The 24951-nt window shown below is 42.9% G+C and overlaps 2 protein-coding genes across 2 annotated transcripts in view; one reads left to right on the top strand and one right to left on the bottom strand.

Moving 5' to 3' along the window:
• Nucleotides 1-10146, top strand: part of ttll5 (tubulin tyrosine ligase-like family, member 5) — a 47072-nt gene extending 36926 nt beyond the window's left edge. Inside the window, exons 23-25 of the mRNA XM_073483178.1 lie at nt 1400-1608; nt 5964-6046; nt 8674-10146. Coding sequence (XP_073339279.1) covers nt 1400-1608; nt 5964-6046; nt 8674-8726 — 345 coding nt within the window. The 3' untranslated portion in view covers nt 8727-10146. The remainder of the gene's footprint in view (nt 1-1399; nt 1609-5963; nt 6047-8673) is intronic.
• A 985-nt stretch (nt 10147-11131) lies between these two features.
• tgfb3 (transforming growth factor, beta 3) lies at nt 11132-23320 on the bottom strand. Its single transcript, XM_073482950.1, has 7 exons — nt 22556-23320; nt 18003-18166; nt 16575-16704; nt 16315-16422; nt 14133-14289; nt 12238-12391; nt 11132-12149 (listed from the first exon to the last, which is right to left on the bottom strand). Exons 1-7 carry the CDS (start codon nt 22899-22901, stop codon nt 11991-11993), a joined length of 1218 nt encoding a protein of 405 aa, XP_073339051.1. The 5' UTR covers nt 22902-23320; the 3' UTR covers nt 11132-11990.
• Nucleotides 23321-24951: the final 1631 nt, after the last annotated feature.

The raw sequence follows: 24951 nt of genomic DNA, 5'->3' as shown, positions 1-24951 counted from the left end.
GAGAGAAAGAGACAGGGGGCTGTTCCGGCGCCCCGCTCCACGTTCCAGTTACTGGGTGCAGACTGCACGGCTCCTCCACAGGCTTGGCCCCGGGCCACCTGGCAGCCAAAGAAAGGTGCCCTTCCTGGTCTCGCTCAAACTGAATTGCGGCCATAGGCCTCGCAACCTGGAAACTCAGCTTCTCATTTATCAGCACACAAATTACATCAGATACTCCCTTGTCACACTGCCGGCACTTTGAACGGCTGCACTGTGACGCTGGAAAACCATTAGCTTGTTAGATAGCCGTATAAAGCCGCGGAGAAAATAGCATTGGCATGAGCTGTGATAGGAATGTATGCAAAGCATTCCCCTGCTCTGCAAGGACAGAGTGAAATGTGGCTCTAAAATATTATGTCAGAACTAAAACAGTATTTTCCCTCTTCCACAGCCTTTGAAGAGATCTTGTACAAACAAATAAATAATGTGAAGAATTTGCTCCTCGCTGCAGCCAACTGCAAAAAAATGTTGAGCTTGTTTTGATACTGGATGGCATTTCATTAATATATCTGCAATAAGTCATGTCAAGCACTTCACCTTAATGATCAGAGATCACATATTTTTCCCATGACTGACCCATTCCAAATGTGATTGCGCCTCCTTATTCCTCTTTTGGAATTGGGTTTGATTTTATTTTGTCCTAAATACTGCAGTTGATAAGTAGTTTGAGGTACTCATCCATAGGTATTACCTTCAGTAGATGACAGTCAGCACACCCCCAGTTTGGAGAAGCAGCTGTAGCCCTGTCACAGAAACTAAGCAATATACTGCTGTGGCCAAGGGCAGCAGCAACACATATTTAAGCCACCTTAAAAAAATACCTTATATTTAGAATATTGAAGCCATTATAGCCATCTATGCTCTCTTTAAAGCCACCAAACTCTTTTGACAAGAACCGTCATTTTACCTTGCAGAGCACAGAAGTTGCTGGTTCACCCCTGCTTCGATTGGTTAATTAGTTTGTGTTGTTCTGTGACTTTAGCGTTTTAAAGTGTTAGTGCGGATTCACCAAAGTAACACAAACCAACCTAAATGTGTTTCATTTTTGTTCAAAATTAAACATATTTTTGTACCATTGATAAGGCTTTGGGAGATTGTAGTGATGAAAGTAATATACATTTAAATCAAATAATTTCTGTGCATTATCTATTCTGACACCTGTTTGAATACCTGCTTTTAGCTCAATTGCTGTTGTAGACAGCAAATATCACATGGGTTCAGCAAGTACACTTGTTCTTGGGTCAAAATTGTGTGTTAACACTACAACAGAAGTCATCATGGCAAACTTAGTTGATAAAGGTGAAGTTTGTTGTCTGAGTTACATTGACCCTAATTAACAGTTTCCTTTCTTGTTTCTTAGGCTCAGTTTCCAGACCAGACAACTGCTCCACACTCCCAGGCTCCCACAGACTCATCCAACTGCCCTCCACCCAGCTTTCATGTTCGGCCCAGTCACAGTCATGGCCACAGCCACGTCCAAACCTGTGTTAGTCCTGTTCTCGCCCCAAAACCACCCAGCGATGCCAGAGAGGGACAGATCAGGAAAAATGCAAGAAAGCGCCTCATCAAGTAAGAAACAGCCTTGCAACTGAATGCATTTATTGCTGATTTACAGTACTTCTCTCTGATTCCTTGTGCTAATTAAATCCACTATAGCTGATAGCTTGATGAAGTCACTATCTAATGTATAGCACATTAAGTTGATTGCAGTGGGGTGGCATTGATTGGCCACTGCTTGTGGATCGAGGCAAAGTGCATGGGGTTTGGTGAGTTCAAAAGGACACAACTAATGCTAATGAGAGGAAGAAAATGTGTGTAGTGTGAGTGCTCCCAGTCTTTTGGCCGCGGGGTGTATCTGCCTGTTCAGTAAACAACCTCATCACAGGCCTGATTTCTGCCTGAACCGTAAACAGAACGTGGTTCAGTGGAAGGGCCCGGGCTCCAAGCGCTGTTTAAATCCTGTTTGGTTTGGAGATAAGCTGAAGAGCGCAGAAGGGCAAATAAAAGGAAAGGAGTGAAAGAGGGCTGAACTGCCAGCTATTTCCCCCAATTACTTTATGACTTTATTACTGCAACATCTGGCCAAATTACACAACAACAGCAAGCCTTTGTGATCAGGGCACATTGCTTGTTTAAAGCACGCTGTTGCAGTGGTAAAGGGCTCCTCACAGCCCTCTGATGCCTCATTTCCACATTGCCCTGTGTGCAACCCGAAATGTATTCCTTCCTATGGAAACCTACGTGATCTCCGATGTGTTAGAGAACTCCCTCTGATTAAGATATTATAGCGTAATATACACATTATTTCTCAATGAAAATTTCCACGGCCTATTTAGCTAACATCTTAGCATGCTAGCTATGTTTGTCATACGTCTTTTAAAGCAACATTATGTAACTTTTTTACCCTAATAGAACAGGTTCAAAATCATTATGATGGTACAGTATCTTGTAATATGGTGAATGGTGTCTCTGTCTCAGCCACTCTGCCCCCCATCACTTGTTTCTGCACTATGTAACCTCAGTAAGAGGGTAGGATCACAGTGTTACATACATGTTTACCTCAGGATACAAGTTGTCAAGACATAACGTTGTTATGACGTAATGAGTTTTGTTTGTAGTCAGCACCTACACTGCGTCTGACAAATTGTTCCAGAGCTGGAATTTGTATTCACAACAGTGGTGTTGCACTCAGAAACTGTGGGGGGTCGCCAAATCGCACAAGTACCGAAATATTTCACAAAACTGATGACACACCTGGCAGGCCAACCTCACATATCTTTCACCATGCATTACTGGTCCTGTTTCTGTCTCGATAATGCTCCATGCAACTAAAAACAGAGGAAATAACTTCTCTCTCATGTATGCACTGCCGTTTCCATCCATCCTTGGAATAAATGCTTTGCCTCACCTTGAACACCAGGGGCATCATTTTGTAATTAAGGACACAAAACAAAACTGTGTAGAAACGAGGCCAGAACTCAATTGGAACAGTTTTTATTGTGAGTAAGGGATACTGGAAGTTTGGGGACTAAAATAATTTGGTTATCAATATGTTGGACAGTTTTCTTTTATAATATATCCCTAAAATAACTCTTTGCAATTATCCCTCATATGTGGTGATCAAACAGATGTGTACTCTATGTTAAACAGGCATGATATTTTACACTCTATTCCCCTCTGTAACTGAATTCATTAATTGAAACTTCACAGTCCTGCTGACACTGTAAAGAGTTGAGTTGAGTGTAGCAGGTAGTGCCGAGCCAAGCCCTCGCTCTGCTGACGTGTTACATTCAGTCATCTTACTCCACTGGGCTGACTACACCTGGCATGCAAAGAGTTAAGAGGGCAGTGGAGCAGCGCAGGGGTTGTAGAATAGGTTAGGGCAGCCGGGTAGGTGCTGTGTTTGCTCCTGTGTGTGTGTCTTCCTGGCAGTGGCTGTGTTTACCCTCCGCATGTGGAATTCCAGAGCCCCCTCACACTCTCCTCTGTCCTGCATTTTTGTGGTCGACCAGTGTGACAGGGGAGAGTGTGGGAAAAACGGAAGCTTCGGGACCAAAAATGCACGGATGGAAACAATGAAATGAAAGAATAAAGAGAGGGGAAAAAGAAAGAATGACAGAGAAATGTAAACTGCGTCCAAGAGAAAGGAGATGATTGTTCGCAGAGAATGGTGGGATAATAAGTTGCTTCCCTTTATTTCCAGCGCTCATTTTAGGGGGCAACTCAATACCTCTGTTATTGAGGCACATCTGAAATGCATCCCAGTGTAGGCCTGAGCTCCTCCAACTTATAATAGAATCACTGTGCTGGGTGTATTCAACAGTTCAAGGTTATCTAGGCCCCCAAACACCTTCCTCTGGCCAGCTGTTGAACTGTAGTGATACACCACTAATGATCACTGACAGTTCTTAGTTGAATCTGTTTATCAGGATGACATTTGGTTTTTGGTCTTGTCTAGAAAAGGAAATGAGATGACGATTTCTGTCGATGCAGCCAAATGATTTCCTCTGCATGGAGGCCTGCAAGATGAAATCCTACAAGAGGGCTGTCCAATCGGCTCTGTCTGACACTGCAGACTCGTGTCCAGTGATTGGTCTGTGGTCCTCGTTAAGTTTTATTTAAGATTAAAAGAAGCTGAATGGGCCTTGGCAAGGTTTCTGAGTGCCTTTGATTTTTAAGCTCAGCTAACATGCGGTACACTTGCTTGAAGCAAATGTGCCTCATGTTGGTATCCACTCAACAGGGCAGGGCTCTCTGGTCTATCAACATACCGCAGCTGCCAACCCGAGGGGCTGCAACGACTCAAAGTGGAATGACTTCAGTGAAGGCTTTGAAAGGACCAATTTGTAACACAAATAAATGAGCCTGTTTGGTATTTTGTTTGCAAGGTTTGGCTAGACGCAGCTGTAACTGCGGAAACCCAGGCTGTCGTGTGGCATTACTAATAGGGTGACAATTACAGCAGCACCATTAATGTCAGCCACGCTGCTGCTTTCGCTCCCTATTAATCAGCCACAACAGTAGTTATTTTCACGGGATACTGTATACACACAGGAGCTGCCAAACGTGTGTTTATGGTTAAACTTTATCCCCCTCGGTCAGACATACTTACTACCTGAATGCACCCAAAAGTAAAGCTGCACATCAGCTCTGTTTACATAAGTCCCTCAGCTCTCTGTGAGCAGTGTGAAATTTTCAACTTTAGGCTTATATGTCATCCCCACACACTGCAAGTTCAGATTTCGTTCTCGCCTGCAGTGTTTCTGGCTGACTCTTGAAGTGACAGAGTGAGAGACTGTTGACAAAGAAAGTGATGTGAAGAACCCAGAGGTCAAGTTTTTTTTCCCCCTCCTTTCAATATGAAAGGAGTCGCTTCCTGTCGAGGTATGCCACGCTTAAAGTGGGCCAGTTCTATTTGTGGTTGTGTAATGGTATGAAAGAACAACTGTGCAGCCCCTTACAAGGAGGCAGTGTGTACCCTCATTACCTTGTTAATGCTCCTTTGGCAAGCTGCTGTTTGGGGCGAGAGGTTAATGCCAGCTAAGCTTTATTTATTGTTCCCCCTAAAAAATGCTTAACAGATTTAATGTATAAGGTTACAGACGTGTCTGCTCCTGCTCTACGCCCCACCACTTCTAATAATGGTTTACTCTGGGAAAACACTGTATTTGCTGTTTGATTACGTGAAAAAGACTTTGTGATTCCTTGTCTGTGATCTGCAGACTTCTGTATGAAGCCCTGTGGGATAAACACACAAAGTATATACTATCGCGCTGACTATTCACCCTTCATGAAAAACGATGTATACGCCCTTTCTGTCTGTAGCCCTTGCCCGCAGGTCCACATAGCCAGTAATCACCACAATAGTCTTGCCAATGTGAAAATCACATCACCAGGATGAGGAGCAGGAATTTGACCCCTTCGTGTCACAATAGCTCATGAGAGGCACTCAGTAAACACTTAACCCCCACTAGCCTCCAGTGACTGCACATACAGGGAGAATATTTGAAATTGAAGCCACTTTTCTCCTGTCAGAGGATGACATCTTTTTTTCATATAGCGCTCTCTCTATCAAAACAATGAAAACAAAAGATGGAGTTTGATGCTGTTGTGAAGTTAAAGGAGTTGTTCAACAGCCACCACTGCAAGAGGAAACTCTATATGACAGTCAGGTCCACAAGTCCACAACTCAACAAAATATTTAACAAAGGTCTAGTCATTTTTTCCAATTTTAATGCACAAATGTCACAAAGTAAACCCTTCTTACCTCATATAATGTGAAGAAATAACAGTTCAGCTCTTAAGTAGATCAATACACTGGTATAAATCCATAACGAGGTGTTCTAACATTTAAGGATACAGTTTGTCACCATAACTTGATCTGTTTGCGCCTCACTGACTCTTATCCTGTGTCTGATCAACAGGCAGATGTCTGCAGAGAGTTCAGCCAGTGGAAGTGTGTCCAGCGACCAGCATACAGTCTACAAAGCCATCTGTGGTCAAACAGGTGGGTCTGATGCTGCAGTTCAGTGTTGCAACTTGGCCTGTCGGTACTGTAGTCTGCCCATCTCCATGCCAGTGTCAGTGATCACAGCCAGGCATAGTGGACATTCCCCAGGGAGGACTGATAACCTCCACTGGATATTTTTAGCCAGCTCGTGCTCGCTCAGCGGTGTGCAGGATTTGTACATGCATTTTGCACACTGTAAAAGATAACTACATTGTCATAATGATGAATAGTGTTCAAACTTAAATCACAACCTTGTTAGTAGAGTCAAGTGAGGTTTTGTTGGCTATTACATTACAATAGCTTGTGCCATGACCCTCTTAAGAGTTCATGCCAAGTAGAGATGAAGCAGCCAGATCTGAATGAGTATAAACAAACTTTTCAGTTCAGGATTATGTCTTTTTGATCATATAGTCTTTATGTGTCCCAGAGTAGAGGTCAGATTACTGCTGAAGGATAAAGAGGCCTAACAGTGATGACATCTTCCTTCTGTAATGAGATCCAGTGATGGGAACGGTTTGGGCATTCCCATCTGTTGGTCATTCCTACGCAGTCGTAATTACTGTCCGTCCGCCAAAAGGGCTGTCCAGTCGTGCCCCAGAAATCACACTGAGAGAATGAAAAATACAGCTCAGACTTTGCTCCGTTTATTATGAGCAATGAACTCCAATTGTGGGTGGATGCACTCACGTGCGCCCTGTCATCCTGCCCTATTTCCACAACTCTTTCCATCCTGAGCAAAGTGTTGGGCTTATTGCAGTAACAGTGATATTAAGCAGTTTGCGCTGATGCACACGTTTGCCTGATCAAGGGCTTTTTCCACAGACCTACTACACGGATCATACTATTCATCACATCACGTGAGTGTCACAGCCGAGTCGTCCCAGGGATCAGCTTGTCGGAAAAACACAGTAGCTGTGCACCTCCCCGCTCTAAAATGAGTGTGTGTGTGTGTGTGTGTGTAACCAGAACATTTCTTTTCATTCTCCCTCTTCCCCCCAGACTATGGAGGCTGGCTTAGGTTAACAAACATCTTATAAACTCATCAATTACTGTAACTGGATCCGTTGGGAGAAGCTTCTGAATTTCATGAATGCATTTTTTCCGTCGTTCAGGGCGCAAAGGGTGGGGGAGATGCTTCACTCCTGACTTAAAAAATGAATGTCTGAACTAAAGAAGAAGAAAAATCCCAGTACAAAAAACCAGTTAGCAACCATGAATGGGACTGGGAGTTGAACAGAGAGTCAGTGTAGTGCTGTGGAGGGAGGGGGGTGTTATTAAAAGGGTCACAGTCTTTGTGCGTCAGGTCTTTCTGCCTACCCAGTGTACCTTTGTAGCGAGATGACTGAGTTCCCCTGATTGACTCTGACAGGGAGTTAGAGCCAGGTCCAAATGGAGAGCATTCTCTATGATCAGCTGTCAACCATCATTAATCACACTCTCCCTTTATCTCTCTCCTCTCTTAATCTCTTCCTCTCTTTGCTCGTACAACTCTCCCTTTATCCTCTGAAAACTGTTCCTGCTTGCTCACCCTGTTTCCCCCCTTTTCCTTCTCTGCTTCTTCTGTGTTGGCTCGAGGGGAGGGGTTTTGATGAGGACCTATCAAAGCCTACAAACCTAGATTATATCGGCCACATGTGTTTTACAATGCTTCCCTTGAAGCTTTCTTGAAGTTCTCAGGGCTCCGCAGCTGCTGACTGAGGAGATTTATGGCTTTCAGTTTGAGGAGGAAATGAATGCTGCACTTGTGCCATTTTAATGGGCGTCTGATCATGTCAGGACGGATAGCTTAGGCCTCTCTCTCTGTCAAAATAAGACTGTGTGATGCCTTGTTGGGAAAGGAAGGTAGTTATTGGCTGTCATCCCCTTTTCAGATGTATTATGTAAGTTATTGGATGTTTTATTCGAAACAGATACACCTTTTTAGTCTGTGAATCACCGTTCTTTGAAAATGTACTAGGTAAGATACAACTCGATAAGATTAAAAGTATGTAATAACAACAGTGAATGATTTTCTAAGTAAGTTGCAAAGATCCTAAAATGATAAATTTAGATAACTGATTGTGCTGTTATCTAACTTCTGTTCCACACCATTGCACAAACTGTTGACATCATTTCTAGTAAGAAATGTCATTTGGAGCGTGACACGTTAGAAGGAATATTGTCCTTTTATCTTCCTTTTGCTGAGCTAGAGGAAGCTGCTTCCAGCGGTCATGTCATCGGATTGGAAGTCGGGGAGATGTTTTCGTTCTCCAGCTCAGTCAGGCCCCACGGTGTAAAAGAGCACAAAAATAAACAGAGTTTGCAGAGAGGGAATGAAAGGGAATACTGTTTGGGAGCACAAACACGGCAGCTCTAACTGTACTTGGAATGCCTTTTCTACTGGATAGCTGGCCGCGTGCCAGCCGATGGGATGAGAAGTCAAGGGGGGATAGCAGGACAAAAGGCCAAGCACTGAGATGAGCGAGCAGATCTGCTGGGGACCATGAATGATTAAAAAGATCAACAAAACATTCACCAGGAGGGGTTTAGTGTATTTTTTTACGTAAAAACTCTTCTGTTGGGAAAACCTTGTGCTGCCCTTCTTCTTCTTTTTAGTAACTTGACTTTTATCCATCCCTTCCCAGGTCTTTCTGTGTACCACAAGCTGTTCCAGGGTCAGCAACCCGCTCACAGATGACAGGAAGGCAACCAGAGGCCCGTCCTGCCCCTCTGCTGGCCTGACAGGTGTCTCTGCATGTAACTACATCCTCACAGAGGTGTATTCTGGGAAAGGACAACAGCAGCACATGAAAGCATGCCAGACATCGAACAGGGCCCTATTAACTTCTCGGCGATACAGCCACAGACATGCGAGAGGATGGTCGGCGAGGCCAGGAATGCCCAGCTTTGACGCAGGTCGGGATTTTGTTGCGCAGCTCAACATCAGTTGGCCTTTTCAGTTCTCCTCTCCCCCCTTCTCCCCCTTCCCCTCATCCCTCTTGGCTTTACTCAGTCTATATACCAACAGTTGTGCGCCCTCATTCTCTCCATTCTACTGATGCCACAGAGAGATTTCACTGACAGATAGCCTTCAGCAGATGGTTCTTCAATGCCCCAGTGGCATTTTACATACGGGATTCAACAATTTATTCTTTACTCATGCATGAATGGCATGTGCACCGCGAGCCATTCATGTCGACTTTTTACTTCCTATAAAGTTACACAAACAGGTAAGATGGGGTTTTGCTAATGAAAGGTTTTGTAGAGGTTGCCTGTGCAGCTTCTCTCCCTCACTCATATGAAGAAGTTTCTTTCACGTGTGGCTTCTGGCATCAGACACTCCAACTCCTGGCCCTTGTTTGAAGCCAAATTTCTGCCAAATCACACTCTATGGCCATTGCCTAAGAATGTGCTAGAGTAAAACATCCTTTAGGCTGAAAAAAAGGAAATTGTGAGTTTTAGAGCTCGAATATGAAAAGGCAGCCTTTCGCCCTTGACGATGTAACCCTGATGCCAGGAAGTTTTATCAACAATATAGTTGGCTTGTGATTGTTACTGTAAACTGTTGAGATGTTGTTGTTGTCCTCGGATGGACCACATTTAATTTTAAAATGAAATAAATTATTGTTATTGCATCAGTATATATTTAGTGTTTACCAAAAGGCCTTTTTCGGCCGGTTCTGTAGCTCAAAGCATAACATAAAGAGGAATTATGGTTATGCACAGCCTTGCCTACAATGAAGGTTAATGCTGCACCAGCAGACAATGTCCTTGTGGATATTCTGTTGCTTGGGACCATGTAGTGAGTTCACTCAGGGCGTGTTAATAGAATAAAACATATCTGTTATATATCAAGAGATTCAGCATATGTTTATGATGTCTTTGTCAGAAATACTTGAATTTCATGCATGTCTTTTTCATATCAACTGATGATTCTCATCAGGATGATTTTGCACAGATTGTGATTTCAATGCAGTACAACAGAACTGGTTTTAAGACACTTACTTGATGGTATTTTTTTGTAGTGATGTTGTGGATTTACTGCTGTTAATGCCAGTGCATGCTGTGTTACAAGAATCCAACAGTAGAATCCAAATCAGTGTGTATATTCTCCTGTTGTTTACAGTCAGGCATTTAATCTGTTAATCTGCTGATTGTTCACAACACACATGCATGGAAATGTAATATTTTATGGAATCATCTTGGCAGTCTGTATGAAACAACATGGGAATGGAAGACCTCGAAAAAAGTAAAACATGCTGATCATGTTAGTAGATGTATTTGTTCCCCACACATGATGTACACTGGAAGTTTTCAATGACTGGATTTGGATTTTTCTTTTCACTTTGGTTACCAAATTTATGCTGTTACCTTTAAAGGAACAGTTCACCCAAAAATGAAAAATCCATATATTTCTCTTACTGGTAGTGCCATTTGTCCATCTAGATTGTTTTGGTGTGAGTTGCAGAGTTTTGGAGATATCGGCCGTAGAGATGTCTGCCTTCTCTTAAATATAATGGAACAAGATGGCACTCATCTTGTGGTGCTCAAAGCTCTCTTCCCTGAAATCCTGACCCGGTTATTCAAGATAATCCACAGACCTTGTTGTGAGAAATTTCATGGAGGAAGTATTTTCTTTCCATATTACTGCTCAGAAAGGAATTGTGCAGCTCCCTAATGGAAGAGAGGCTAACTAGCTAAGCTGATTAAGCTTGCTAACATTACAGCTCAGCCCAGAGGAAAGACACTAATATCCCTACAGTGCCTCGTCCATGAGCATCCTTCCGCTCAGTGATACTGTTGGCGGGTGTAGTTCGGTAGAAATAAAATAGTTCCTACATGAAACTGCTGTCAACGAGGTCTGTGGATTATCTGGAGTAACTAAGTCATGATTTCTGGAAGGAGACATTGCTGTTCAGTTTGTCAAATGTATTATTTGAGTGCCATCTAGTTCCCTTATGGTATAAACAAGCTCGATGGATACATAGCACTACAGGCAAGAGGAAAAAATGTTTTTTTGATTTGCATTGAACTTTCCCTTTAAAAATTAAGAGCTCTAAAATATATACTAAAAACAGAAAAGATGAAAATAGAACAAATCTATCCAACTGTCCATTTTTTAATTAAAAAAAGGTGTTTCCAAGAGTAATAAGAAAAACATTTACAGTTCGTGATCTAGTTTAAGTGTTCACTTAGTGACATACATCGTCTCATACAACAGAAAGGCTTCACTGTAAAACAAAACAAAACAAAACAATCCCTGGAATCACCATGCTGTTGTATTACAGAGGTAAACATAACCATGGAAATACTACTTTGAAATAAAGGTTGGTTTCCAGCATGTTTGCTTTCTTTTTTATTTTCCTAAGGTCATTTTTATTTAACAGCATTTAATCCTAAACAAACAGTGTCAGGAGCTGTGGCGTGCACAGCGTCAGCTTCCAGCTCGGACGTTCGAAGGTGTCCTGTGTTGCTCTCTTTGGCATATTCCTATCATGCTGAGTTCAGTCTGCGTTCCCCGTCGTTTTCTCTTTTTGACTGCAATTACTTTACGTCTTTAAGAATGCAGTGGTCATTGCAAGACAATTCTGTTTCTCTTTCATTGGGCTTTGAATACCGACGTTATGTAACACTGAGGTACAGGCTCTTCAAAATGCTGGAGTATTAAAAATAAAAACATGAGAGACGAGGCGATTCTTGAAGAGGTCTGATGGGTTTGAGAGCGTTAGTGGAGTGGTGTTTGACAAGTCTTCTTTGTAAATGCTGCCAATGATTTTAGAGGAGAGTGGTGGACTGCATCTTTCGAGAGAGAGAGCTCCGGCGAAGGCTGAAGCAGGGGTCGGAGGTACTCATGGAGGACGAACTGTACCACGCCCCCCTCTAACCCCTCATACCCGCTCCTGAGTAGTGCTGGGAGCCGTCACATCCCATGTCTCTCGCAGGGCCCTGAAGCCTCAGACGCCTAGCTGCACTTGCAGGACTTGACCACCATGTTGGAGAGCTGCTCAACTTTAGGGGAGCGACCCACGTAGTAGAGGATGGTGAGGGGCTCCAAGTCCTGAGGAACACAGCAGGGTGACGCAGACGCTTCTGGGTTCAGGGTGTTGTACAGGCTCAGCAGCTTTGGAAGAAAAAGCAAAAGGAGATAGGCATCAGCAACAATTCCAAATAGATTCATGACTTTAATATGATGTTTCACTTTGTCTCACCGAGCTGTGGGTGGTGTCTGCACTGCGTAGGTAAGGACAGGGACCAGAGCAGAAGTTAGCGTAGTACCCTTCAGGCTGATGGATCCACCTCCAGCCCAAATCCTGACGGAAATTAATATATAGTGGTCGCACACAGCAGTTCTCCTCATAATTGCTGCAGACAAGAGAGGACAAGAGATAACACACTTCACTTCACATATAACACACATATTTTATATGTTCTCCTCCCTATGGCCTCACAGCCAGAGATGAGAGAGAGGTTTAGAAATTCCACTCTTAGGTGTGCCCTTATTTTCCCTCTTGGAGTCAGCCCAGGTGTCTTTGGTACTGCCTGTCAGCCTGACAGAGGAAATCCAAAGCAGAGGAGACAGTGTGTGAGGGGAGGTAGCGTTTGCTAGTACCGGGACAGATCCCAACTTGTATCAGCTAATACCTCTGTCATGCTCGTCTGGGTGATTAACAAGCTTATTCTATGTATTCTGTGCCCACATACTCTTCTTCCCTGCCATCTGTTTGAGACGTGACAGCTGATATTTCCATTTCATGTTGCCTTGGCTGGTGTACTACCTGACAATTTTGGAAGACCGCAATCATGGCCATTTTTTAATGTATTTATTCATTTTGAATACATGACAGCAGCTGCAAGGAACTTTCTTTTTTTTTTTAAAAACAAAAACAAAAACATTTAGCAAAATAAATAAGTGAAATTTGAGTATTCTTCTCTCCTTTGAAATTTAAGATGTGCTTCCCTTTCATGTATTTTGGAATATGTCCAGTGGATTTTAAGGTGTAGCATTCAAATCCAATTTTAAAATGCAACCACCTTTTCTGATTAACCTTCATTTTTTGTTTATTCTGGCGGCATCTGAGGACAAAAGCAGTACATGCATCACCGCCTCCTGTCAGAAGATCTTGATCTAGCTAGCAAGTGCACTTGCACACACAGCTGTGTGCAGGATGCATAGTGATGAGGCAATGAACCAATTTGCAGTGATGGAATGTAACTAAGTACATTTACTCAAGTACTGTGTTTAAGTACAATTTCAAGGAACTTTACTTGACTATCTCCATTTTCTGCTACTTCATACGTCCATTCCACTGCATTTTGGGGCAAATATTGTACTTACTTTTGTAATATTGTACTTATATTGTACATTTATTTGATATATTTAGTTACTCATTACTTTTAAGATCGCATGAAACATCAGAGACGAAGTAGCACATTTTTGAATTAATTTATGTTATCAGCAATCTCATTAAAAAAATCTTTCACTTTTACCAAAGCAATACTGCATGATATCTTTACTTTTAATCAAGTTTGACTTTAGGTTACTTTTTACAACATGGCCCTTTTTGTTGCTATGTAAGATCACTATAGAACTATAATATGATGAAAGTTATCAGCATTCACAAGAAATGTCATGTCTTCATGTAATAATAAGCCAGCAGCACGATATAGCTTGGTAGCAAGGCCAACATAAAATCACATTATAAGCCAGTTGATCCGCTGCCGTCTGACAATACAGAAGTATCCGCTGCCGTACCAACAGACTAGAGAGCAGCTTCTTTCCTCAGCTTCTTTCTTCAATTCATTCTCAGCAGACTGCCATGAAAAATAGTTTAATTTTTGTAATTCAACCTGGTGACAGGCTTTGAGAACAACTGTATAGAAATGGCCAATCGTCTCGCTGATGGTCTCGTTTGCTAATGTAGGTCAAATAGAGGCATCAGTATTAAATTGAGAGAAAGTTCCCTGTGGTATGTTTAGCCAGCTTAGTGTTTAAAACATCAAAACTGGCTGTGCAGTTGTAGTCACTGACATGACTTAACAAAGTTAAAGACAATGAACAATAGTCTAAGCAGTGCATTTTCCACAACAAGAAATTTTGCCTTACTTGAAGCAGTAATTGGTGTCGAGTGCCCGCTTGCGCCTGCGGGAGGAAGATTGGGCATCCAGCCTGTGGGACGGGAGCATCATGAGGATGAGGTGGGGGTAGAGCTGCTCCTTTTTATACTTCACACGGTTCAGCTCGTCATAGTCTGCTTCCATACCTGCAGGAGCGAGTCAGTTAGTCTGGAGGATACCAAGAAGAACTGCACAGAAATACAGAGGATTGTGTTGAGAGCTGTAAGGATGTCCATGCTTTAAGAGCTGACTTCAATGTAGTCAACTGTAACTTTTACAGAAGGATACTGTAAAATCCAGGCTGGGCTTTACTCATTTTTGGCCCAGTTTTCTGTCTTATTCAACACTGGTCCCTTCCGTTCTCCCCCATGGGCCTGTGTCTGCTCATCCAATCTACCCCTGATAGTTAAAGCAGTGGACATCTCAGGAGAGATGCTGCTGGTGGATATGTACGCCTCTCTTTAATTCGGGGCCAAGCGTCTGAGCGCCGTGGCAGCACATTCCTTGCGGCCAAGCCAGTCGGGAGTGTTCCCAGGACCGAGGGCCCGGGGGCCCCAGTGCTAAGTGAGATACCAGATCAATTGTATTCCCATGCTCTGTGTCCCTCTCTTCCTCTTTGAAAGGAAACCCATTATCTTAAGATTTCAAAAGGTGCTGCTGCTCGAGGACCAGTTTTCCTGGCAGAGAGCCAGTTCTTTGGATCTCGAAATGCAAAAAAAGTAGTTCTAGAGTTGGCACTGGGTCCAAACCAGCACCTGAACTGTTTTGGTCAACAGGTTGTTGAATATGATTCTTGTTTTTAGTTACATTGTGCAATGCCCTCCATTGGTGACGTATCCTCGATTACAATGGTTCAACTCAAAACTGGTGGAAACGCAGGCTGGTTTGCTAGATAGCACCACGGTTCAACAAATCTTTGAAGGAGCCAGTTCAAGAACCAGAGATAATTTGGTGGAAAAGGGGTGGAAGAGACTAAATCAATGGCTCAGGTATCTTTTATTTGGCAGTGAATGTAATAAAACAGATAAACTTTTATGCAAATAAAGAAAACACTGAAAACTGACAAAGAAATCCAAAAAATCTGGACTTTCATCAAATCTTCTGCCACTTGTAGAGGAGTCCATTCTGCCAACATGGCAACACCAGATACAATGTCCTCTAAAGGCCCTGTATAAAGAGGTTTATAGGATCATAATTAACATTAAGAGGGAACAAAAACACTAATGCATGCCAATATCCACTGATAATATACTTCAATGATAGCAAAAAATCTAAAAATAGTTATGAAATGTTGGCAACATCTGAAACAGGCATTATAAACTCAAACTGGAACCAAAAACAAACTCCTAGTATAACAGTTTATATTAGCTCCTGAGACTCACTAATGCAGATCATCCTAAAACCAGCACTGCCTCAAGAGTGCTAATCCGAACAAACCAAATTGTTCAACAAACACAAGATGCCTATCTGAAACATTAGACAAATGAAACCAAATTCAAACACACATAAATGTTATCTGGCTCTTGATCCTAAATATAAGATGGAAGAACTCATTTTATCTACAAGAAATTGTGACTGAGATGTGCTCTAAAAATGGGACAGATTTTATCAGAGAAGAATTCTTGAAGACACTGCAGTTATTCATACCCCAATTTTACAAATAATATGAAAATATGCAAGGTATTTAAAGGAATAGTTGGTCATTTTTTTTTGGAATATGCTTATTAGCCTTCTTACTGGGAGTTAGATGATAGATAGATAGATGATAGATAAATATATTTCCCATAATGTATATTTTTAACGTCACATTATATAGTTGTGTGCCATAAACTGGGCATCAGACTGTAAGAACATCCCACTTAATTTGACTTTCAATCAATTATAAGGAGGGGGTCCTTAAATAGACAGGAGCTAAAACAGAGCGTTTCAGACAGAATACAGTGCTGCAGCACTGGAAAGTATGTGAAAACTGATGTCTTTTTTGAGCATTAAAGCATGTAAATCCATTCTAGTAGTAACCCAAAATAAAATTATGAACCTGAAAATTAGCATAATATGTCTCCTTTAATTCACTAAGACTAGTCCATGACACACAAACAACAAAATTTGCTCATACAAATCCAAACCATCTCACTTTCTGTCACATCCCTCTCAATTAAATGCAGTCTCACCTTTGAACTTGACCTCCAGCACCTCATTGGCATTCTCGATGATGTCACCATTAGGTCTGAAAGTGTGACAGGGACAATGCACACTGATCTCCAGGCCAAGATTGGTCTCTGAGGGGGAAACAAGAGCAGCAAGATGTAAATAGCTGACATTTTTTCCCTGGGGCCATTATCCTTCATTTCAAACGAACCAGCACTCTTTGGCAGGACATGTAACTAATAAGGTGTGATGCAAGGAAAAACTTGAGGTGTCCCACACTCACGTCGGTACATCAGCCACTCCCTCACTGTCTCTGTGACATCAAAGGAGACCCACTCTTCCGTTCCCTTGGTCAGGACGTTCTTGCCCCCAATGTAGCGCTGTTTGGCTTTGGGGTCGTCTTTCTGGAGGATCTGCGAGGAAAGATGAAAATGTGACCCAGCTGCATAAACTCTCTTTCTTTTACACACACACACACACACACACACACGCTGAACCAGAGCTGTCTGTCTGAGCCAGACTCTCCAGGATGCCTTGGGCCAAATGTCTACTCCTCATGGAAAAAGTGACTCCCTGTGTTGATATCCCCATTTTGCAAGTTAATGCCTGCGTGTTACCCTCCTGCCAATGAGAACCTGGCTGTCCTTCACATCAGCAGTTCAAACTTTGACTCGAGCCGGGCTCCCAGATGCAGTGTCAGGCGGTTTAGAAATGAAAAGCAGGGGTTGCAGGTATCTCTTAACTGTGTTATCGTGTGGAGACCCCAAATATACAAAACTGGCGATGGAGGAAAATGCAACAGTGTGGTTCAGACATTCCTATCTCCATCAGCACCTCCCTGAACAAAGGTGTTTATCTGCAGTGAGAAATGTGCGTGTTTGGGTGGCGGGTATGGGCACTTAGCCCCACAGCGGTGCTATGGATAACCAGGTTCCTGAACATTGTCAGGATCTAATCTGTCTTCCTGTGGGAACGAGGGGCCACCAGGCTGCCAGCGTCAGCCCTCTGCCAATCAGCTCCAGCCTGAAAAGTGCGGGGGCGAGCAAGCAGCTCCATTTACTCCCCCGGTGGGTGACCCTGCCTCTATCTCCTCCTAGGCCCCTGGAAACAATCTGAGGGCCTGACAGTCTGTATTCAGAGCCGGCCAGAGCCTTGCCTCAGAGGCGGTATGCAGTCCGGAGACGCTTGTCTCCCTGGCAGGAAATGTTGGAACCTGATCATTACTCCTAGTCTCTCACGGGAGATTAATGAGGAAAAAAAAAAACCTTGCCACCCCGCACACACAGACATCTAACAGATGCATGCTTTGACACACTTTAAAAAAATGCTCATAAATACACAAGTGCAGGTGGGGATCTACAGCACGGACCCCTCTGTTGAAAGCACAGCACCTTACTTGATCTAACAAGGATGGACAACTGCTTCGAGATTGACAGCTAGGAAAGAAGAAACTGCCGAATGGTGATCTAGGGTTTCTCAAAGACGGCTGTGCAAGCTCTTAAATTTGTCCTAATGCAGAATCCATTTGACTGTAAGCACATGGAATAATGATCAGCACATGAGAAGAGAGGAAGAGAGGGAGTCGGACACCCTAATATAAATGTTTTCATCTTTCTCGCTGACCTGCAGAGGGCCGGCCTTCTGAGACAAATCGAGCGCATTACCCCCCCGCGCTCTGCTAACAGTGGAAAGGAACGGTCAGTTCTCACACCTGGTAGAGCTCAATCCTCTGCTCGTTTCTCTTGGCGCCGGGGTTGGGGATCCGCAGGGCTCGGAACTCGGCGCGGAACAAGTTGGTGGAGTTCTTCTCCATGGCGGAGACATTGAAGCGGAATACCTTGGAGGTGATCCCCTTAGGGCAGTAGGGGAGGTCATCTGCAGGGAAAGTGGAAATGATGACTCAACAGATGTTATTAAATATCTCCTTTTTTAAAAAAACATCAAATTGGATCTCTCATTGTTGCTTTTGTCAGAATCCTTTTGAGCTCTTTCCCATCTGTTCCCTCACTGTGTACATGTTATCAAAGCCTATTTTCCACTGACATCCCAACAGGGGTGGACATGTTTACCTTCTGATTATTGATAACCTTTTTACAAAGGATTCCCCTCAACAAACCTTGTATTATTATTGTTTTTACTATTTCTATTCCATTCCAGAGAAACGTGGGCCATTACCGCGCACCATCTGCTTATGCTTTGTGCGGTCCGAGTTAGCAACAAGTTGAAGTCATGAAATGAAAACCAAATGTCCCATGTGCGGTGGTGGTGGTGGAGGAGCAGGCTGCAGTGGGACGACAGCGTGCTCCTCCTCCGCCCACCAGCTCTGGAGCCCAACAGGTGCTCAGAGGGCTCAGACAGCAGCCAAGTTATTCCCTGGAACTGAGAGGAGCATGTGGGCTCACGTGCTGGAGCAGAACAATACCTGAGAAACCGACGAGGAGGGGGACTCCATCGTGACAGTTAACACCACTGAGTGCATGCTTGACAAGCAATAACATGCTGTATTATAGGTATGCGTTTGTGTGTGATAGTGCAGTGACCTTTAGCAGAATCAGCTAAATAAATGGCCACATTGTGACTCTATCTTGAAAAGCTTCCTGTTGTACTGAAACCTTTTAATGCCATTGAACAGTTTATTAATTTAACAGGCCAAGCACATGCAGTGTTGAGCAAAACAAGCACATAGCAAACTTTTTATGGGCCAAGTGGAAACAGTCATTTACAGCCAAGCCATGGCTAATTTATTACCCCAAGCTTTAAGCTTTACTAGCACGCCTCAGATTTGCTGGTGGTATAAAAAAAAAAGGGAGAACTGCACCTTTAGCTGATTTGCACCTCAAGCAGGACAAATGGAAACTCAGAGGTTCAGTTGTTCCTGTGTCACGCAGAGGGAACTTGCACATCTCCGAGTGTCTGTACTTCATTTGACCCATAATCCTATTTCTGTGTCCTCCCAGTCATTATCTGATATTTCCACAAAGCTTTTTTTAAAAACTTTCCCTATTTATAGGTGACCTTTTCAGCATTCATCCCCCGCCAGATATCTGTCCAGTGTTTTCCACACAATCTATAAGGAGGAAACCTCAGTAGCCCTTTCCTCCCCTCACTCACTGCTCTGTCCCCCCCCCGTCTCCCCACTCTGCCTCCCCCACAGAAGGTGGAAAGCCCCACTTGGAGGGGAGATTTGAAATTCTAATCAAGTCTTTGGTTTCCTTTTGGATGACCTCATTTTTCCCATTGCAATGGTTTTAGGTGGATTTCACATTATGGCTTATTTTTGCCAAGGGTCTGAAAGGTAATTTGTTCCATGTTGGTAAGTGGAGGGGATTGCTTTGCATAATTAAAATGAAATATGTTCACCAATTTACTGACCCTCACCATTTTGAGATGATAGCTCAGGGTCTTATTCCTGCTGTTAAATCCACTCAGAAATGAACAATTTTGAGTTTTTTGCTGTTAGATATTATCTAAAAAAAAAAATTACACTCTTTTAATTTAAGCATCAAGGAAGTAAACAAATTAAGATTTATTGTTCGGACTACTGTTTTACTTAAATTACACGCTGTTCTTCTTAAATCAGACTCTAATGAGAGAATTTAGTTTTACTGCAGGACCTTCTCATTAACACGCTTGCAAAAGCTTATTTATAGTCACAAATAAAAGCCTGAACAACAAAATGATGCCCAGTTGATCTCATTCTCGTATTAACACTCAATTTATTTGAAGATTGATGGACTTTAAAAGAGGGATTTAGAGGTACATCTGTAGAGGAAGGCCTGAGGACAGGCGTGCCTCGCCCAGACGCTTTTGACCACACTTGACACATGCTCACCCTCCAGTGTCTGTCTGGGATCCTCTGCTCTCATGACACACAAACGCCCTGATAAAAAAAGAAAAAACTCTCAGGAATCACCTCTGTTTGCCCTTTTGCCCGGAGGATTGTCCGTGATGTCAGTCTCTCCAGAGCTTTGTGGAGGTAAACAAAGGAAATAGGAAGCATAAGGCAGCAGGTGCTAGCCAGCTGCTGAGGTGTCTCGGTCTCATAGAGGACAACAGAGATTTCTTTGGAAATTTACTAGTTAGAGTGTCTGAAATTAGAATTTGTTGGTATGCATTGGTATTGCAATACTCATGACCCAGATATTAAGCCTTAATAAGACATATTTTTGTATTAGAGTCTCATTTCTCAACTTCCTGCTGTGGCAGACACTGACTGTGGCAGGTCACTACACCAGATGAGATAATGTGCTGCAGCTCTGTTCTGTAGAAAAACAACTTTTTTTCCACTTGATTAAGGATGAGGAAGCAAAAATGGCTAAGGCGTGGGAGCTGGGGGGAGAGAGATGCTGTTTCTTTGGGAACAGGCCAAAGACCTCTGTCTCTGTTTGTTCAGATGACATCATCTTTCTACTATCCTGTATACCAGATACCCTGCTGTCCTCAGCGCTCGTCCTCGTTTCTTACTGACCCAACACTGAATCAATGATTGGCTTGAAATTTCACTGAAACTGCATGCTTTGAGATGAGCTTTCTAATTTAAGCGCCGGTGAATTCTTAAACTGTTATTGTGCCAAAGGTCATCCTCCAGTTCAGCTGTGTCTTTATCTCCCTTCTTCAACAGCATTTGGTTTATGAGGATAGAAATGAGCCGCGCTGACCTCCTCATGCACCAGAAAGGGAAGATCTACAGCTGCCCAGTCTCGGCTATGCTTCATCTAGACACAAAATGGCACATGCCTTGATTTGCATTTGTAGTAATGTCTAGCAGAGTAGTCTGGAGCAAGTGGCGCATTCAAGTATGAGAGAAAAGTTTCTGTTTAACTTTTTAACTGGGCACAAAAAAAAAGCAAAACTTGACTGTGGTCCCAAACACTCCCACCTTCCAAAAACGGTGAATGTAAAACTCATTATATCCAGCAGGAATGAAAATGAACTACACTGCAAAATTATCAAGGTGACAGACATTATGTTCCTACACACTGCAACATGCCCCGCTCACTTTACAATTACATAATGGAAAGGGTGAGAAAAGTGCTAATTAATGTATGTTGGCAGCCTCTGTTCATTTCTTTAATATCCTCCTTGGGTAAGCTGGTTAGTGCATGAAGTGCTGCCAGCAGCAAGTCAAGTTCATGCCTTGTATTATCACCTACAGCATGAGACCAGCGTGATGTGTCCTGGGCACCTGGCCATCACTGATCCCACTCCTCAGACCTCTTGTTTGTTTTGGGAGCTCTGGCTACCTCTGACCAGTGGATAAACCCCGAGCTGTGTATTTTTGAATGTCAGAGGCACTTTGTAGGACCTGTGAAATGGATTTGATTCAGGGCTATAATGCTGGAACCGGCGGAGGCTCTGCTTAATGTCACAGTACAGCATAAACACCTGTTGATTTCAAAATGGCAACACCATACACTAACCGGCCTCTGACCCCAAGTGAATGGGCACACATCCAACTCTTCCACTTAAAAGCTGACTTTCTCTGGAGAATCTGCTGCTCGGCGAGCTTCTGTTTCTGATTTCTGGAACGATCAATGGACCATAGTTTATACAGGAAATACCAATATGGATGAACAAGGGAATTAGATCATAACACAGAGCTGCTCGACTCCTTGCTACTAGAAAGAAATAGTAATAGGGAAATAGAAGTGAGAGAGTCGTAACAGTGGATGAAAAATATTGGGAAACTCACGGCCAGAAAATGGAAATGAGGTATTGGAGTTGGCAATAAATACTAGACTTAACTGCCTGAGAATTTTCCCCGCTTAGGAATGTGTCAGACTTAGGCTGGAGTTCCCATGGCTTTGGTGTGAGGTATGTATGAGGAATGGTGCTCATTCCAATTAGACTGTTTACTTTGCCCTCTCCTTTGCGCGCCGCGCCGCTGCTCACAGGCGCGTCCGTGCGTAAAAGCTGCACAGACACGAGTGGACCGAACGCCAGCTGGAAAAATTAAGATCCCTGTTTTTGACACTGTTGGCTCACCTGTAATAATTGTGTATCTAGGCCAGGTAAAAGTTTATAGCTCAGTGAGCGTAAATAGATTCGCACAAGTTCGTTTACAAAAGCATTTGGAGCAGGTTTGAGCACCTTGGCTGAAGGCGCACTGGCAAAAATAAAACACCTTGCCAATCACAAATAACTGCTCCACCCTATATATTTTAATGACCCACATCCAAAACGTCAAAGCGTTGCAGTTTATTGAGTGAGTATAGGAAGTTGCAAAAGAAACACTTGAATTACACGATCATAAACAACACTTACTGTTTTCTGGCGGACCATTGATCATGTTGAACTTGTAAATCTCTTTGGCATAGTATTCAGTCTCCGTGTTATCCTGCCCGCAACTCTGCTGCCTGTCTCTCCCCAGCTCCTCAATCAGCTCCTTGGTGCTGTTATAAAGCGCCAGAACCTGAAACGGCACTTGACTTGGACCTGTTGTTTCAGGCGGACTGGTCAGCCGGAGTTTACTGAGGATCTGTCCCCGGACCGCCTCTACTCTCTTTTTCTTTATGTGGTCGATGTCCACAGTGGTGCAAGTGGATAGCGACAAAGTCATTGTCACAAAGTTTGAGAGGAGGAAAAACAGAAGTGCTTTGCCCAGATTCATATTTCACTCTGCGTTCCGCTCACAAACTGAGGCTTGTCAAGTAAAAGAAGACAGAACAAAACTAAATTCCGATCTGAAACAGGATCCCTTTTCTCTTTTCATTCAGGTCGTGAGTGAGTTCTGTTCCTGGAGGATTCCCATTTTCTCAAGTGCTATGTCATCTTTGCCAAATGCGCATTCGCATGGGAGAAAATCCGTGCCATTTTTTGTTTGTTTGTTTTTGTTTTGGATAACAATCTCAACTCTTCATTAAAACTGCTTATCCTACTCTTCATTCCCTCTTGTCTCATGCGAGCATCTCTTCTCTCCTTCCTCAGTTTTCAGTTTCTCCATCGCATTGGGCTCCTTCCATCCACTTGTGCTTATGGAGTCAGTGCGCCTCGCTGCTATCTCCCTGCAGTCCAGCCACAAACACACTCGAGCGCTCTCCACTCTCACTCATAATTTATAGTCACGAGCTGTGACGTTTTTTTTAAGGGGGCGGGGCAGGGAGTTATAGCCTCTATTCGGACGATAAGATGTGTCCTAATCTGAAATGCATTTAATTAGAATTGTTTTTCAGTCAGACTTTAAATAAAACCGTGCGTAATATTGGGCAATATGTGATTGCGCAAGAGAGAATCCCCACTGATTTACCAAGGGAGTACTTTGTTTTTCTGCCCTTTCTACAGATGGAGAGGACAAACACGGTTGTATTATATGATATGAGACACTAAGTTAAGCATGTTTTGCTGTATGCTCATACATTTCTATAAGGACCCTTGACCTGACTGGGGGATCATTCAGTAAACTTTTATAATATAGTCTTTGGACAATATTATCTATATCCAAAACAAAGCTTTGGAGGAAAATCAAATGCAGATGTAAGGCCAAAGTTAGGGCTAACAAAAGGGAACTTGAAGGTGCACAGGGAGCCCAGCCAGCTGCTGTGATCCGCTCCATGCGGCTACCGTTCAAAAAACATAAAACATGCGCAACAGCGACATCTAGCGAACAGTCAGAGGAAAGTTCAGATCCCGTCCTTCTACCTCCTTTCTCAGACTGTGGCTGCATGTGTAAACTGTGGCAGGCCACATGATGTGATGGGGTTGTATGGGATCAGGAATTGATGTGAAGGGGAAATGATAAAGGCGTGGGAGTTGTGGGAAAGATGCTGTTTGTTTTCGTTAAAGGGAAACTCTGAATCTGATTGTTTAGATGACATCATTTTTGTGCTGTCCCTCAGAGCTGGTCCTCATTTTTGACTGAAGCAACACTGAGTCAGTGATTGGCCGATCGTTCACTGTAACTGCATGCTTAAGTGTGCAAGGCATGGGCTCTCTAATTTTAGGAAATAGTCACTTGATTCTTAAGTGTTTTCATCAGTTGAGATATCTGTGTTTGTGACACTGTGCATTGCAATTTGGTGACACAATGGACCAGTATGGGTCACTGATGTACCAGAGACAGCTAGATTGGTGTGGTATCTAGGGACAAATTCCTCCTGGGCTTTTAACCGTACAGTAGGGAAGACAGTGCAAAGATAAACATTCCTGATGCATAAGGGATGAATTATTTTTAGAGGCATTTATAGTCATCATCATCATCATACTCAGCAGCAGCAACAGTGAAGTCTGTTGGGAATTGACCTGCTTAAAGGCACAAAAACAGTCAACTTCATCATCTCTCCCCAACATTCCTGAATAAGAAAGGAATTTTGTTTCATTGGTTGTGGGAGTGTCCAAAGACACAGGCCTATTTTAGGGAAATATTGTTAAATGCTTATCACAGATAACTAAAAGTAACATCCCATTGAGGGCAAAATTGCGTGCACTTAGAGTATACCCCAAGGACTTTGCAAGAACAACAGTGTTACATTAAGTATATATATAGTTATAACGGACTGAAAAGAAAATGTCTAAATAGATAACATTCATGTATTCTGCCTTTTATTTGAACAAGTATTTTATAACTTATTTTTATTTACTAAATTATTATTATCATAATTATTATTATTATTATTATTATTAATATTACTACTATTATTATGGTATGGTGTATATGTTTGCAT

The sequence above is a fragment of the Pagrus major genome, chromosome 16 (assembly GCF_040436345.1).
Source record: "Pagrus major chromosome 16, Pma_NU_1.0".
Lineage (NCBI taxonomy): Eukaryota > Metazoa > Chordata > Actinopteri > Spariformes > Sparidae > Pagrus > Pagrus major.
This window is presented reverse-complemented; position numbering and strand designations above follow the sequence as displayed.

What these genes read in the sequence shown, in the direction of transcription:
- tgfb3 (XM_073482950.1), bottom strand. Translation starts at nt 22,901, where the DNA reads ATGAATCTGGGCAAAGCACTTCTGTTTTTCCTCCTCTCAAACTTTGTG. An exon ending in CAATGGTCCGCCAGAAAACA is followed by an intron (nt 18,167 to 22,555) that starts GTAAGTGTTGTT and finishes CTTTCCCTGCAG; the next exon opens with ATGACCTCCCCTACTGCCCT. An exon ending in GGAGTGGCTGATGTACCGAC is followed by an intron (nt 16,423 to 16,574) that starts GTGAGTGTGGGA and finishes TTTCCCCCTCAG; the next exon opens with AGACCAATCTTGGCCTGGAG.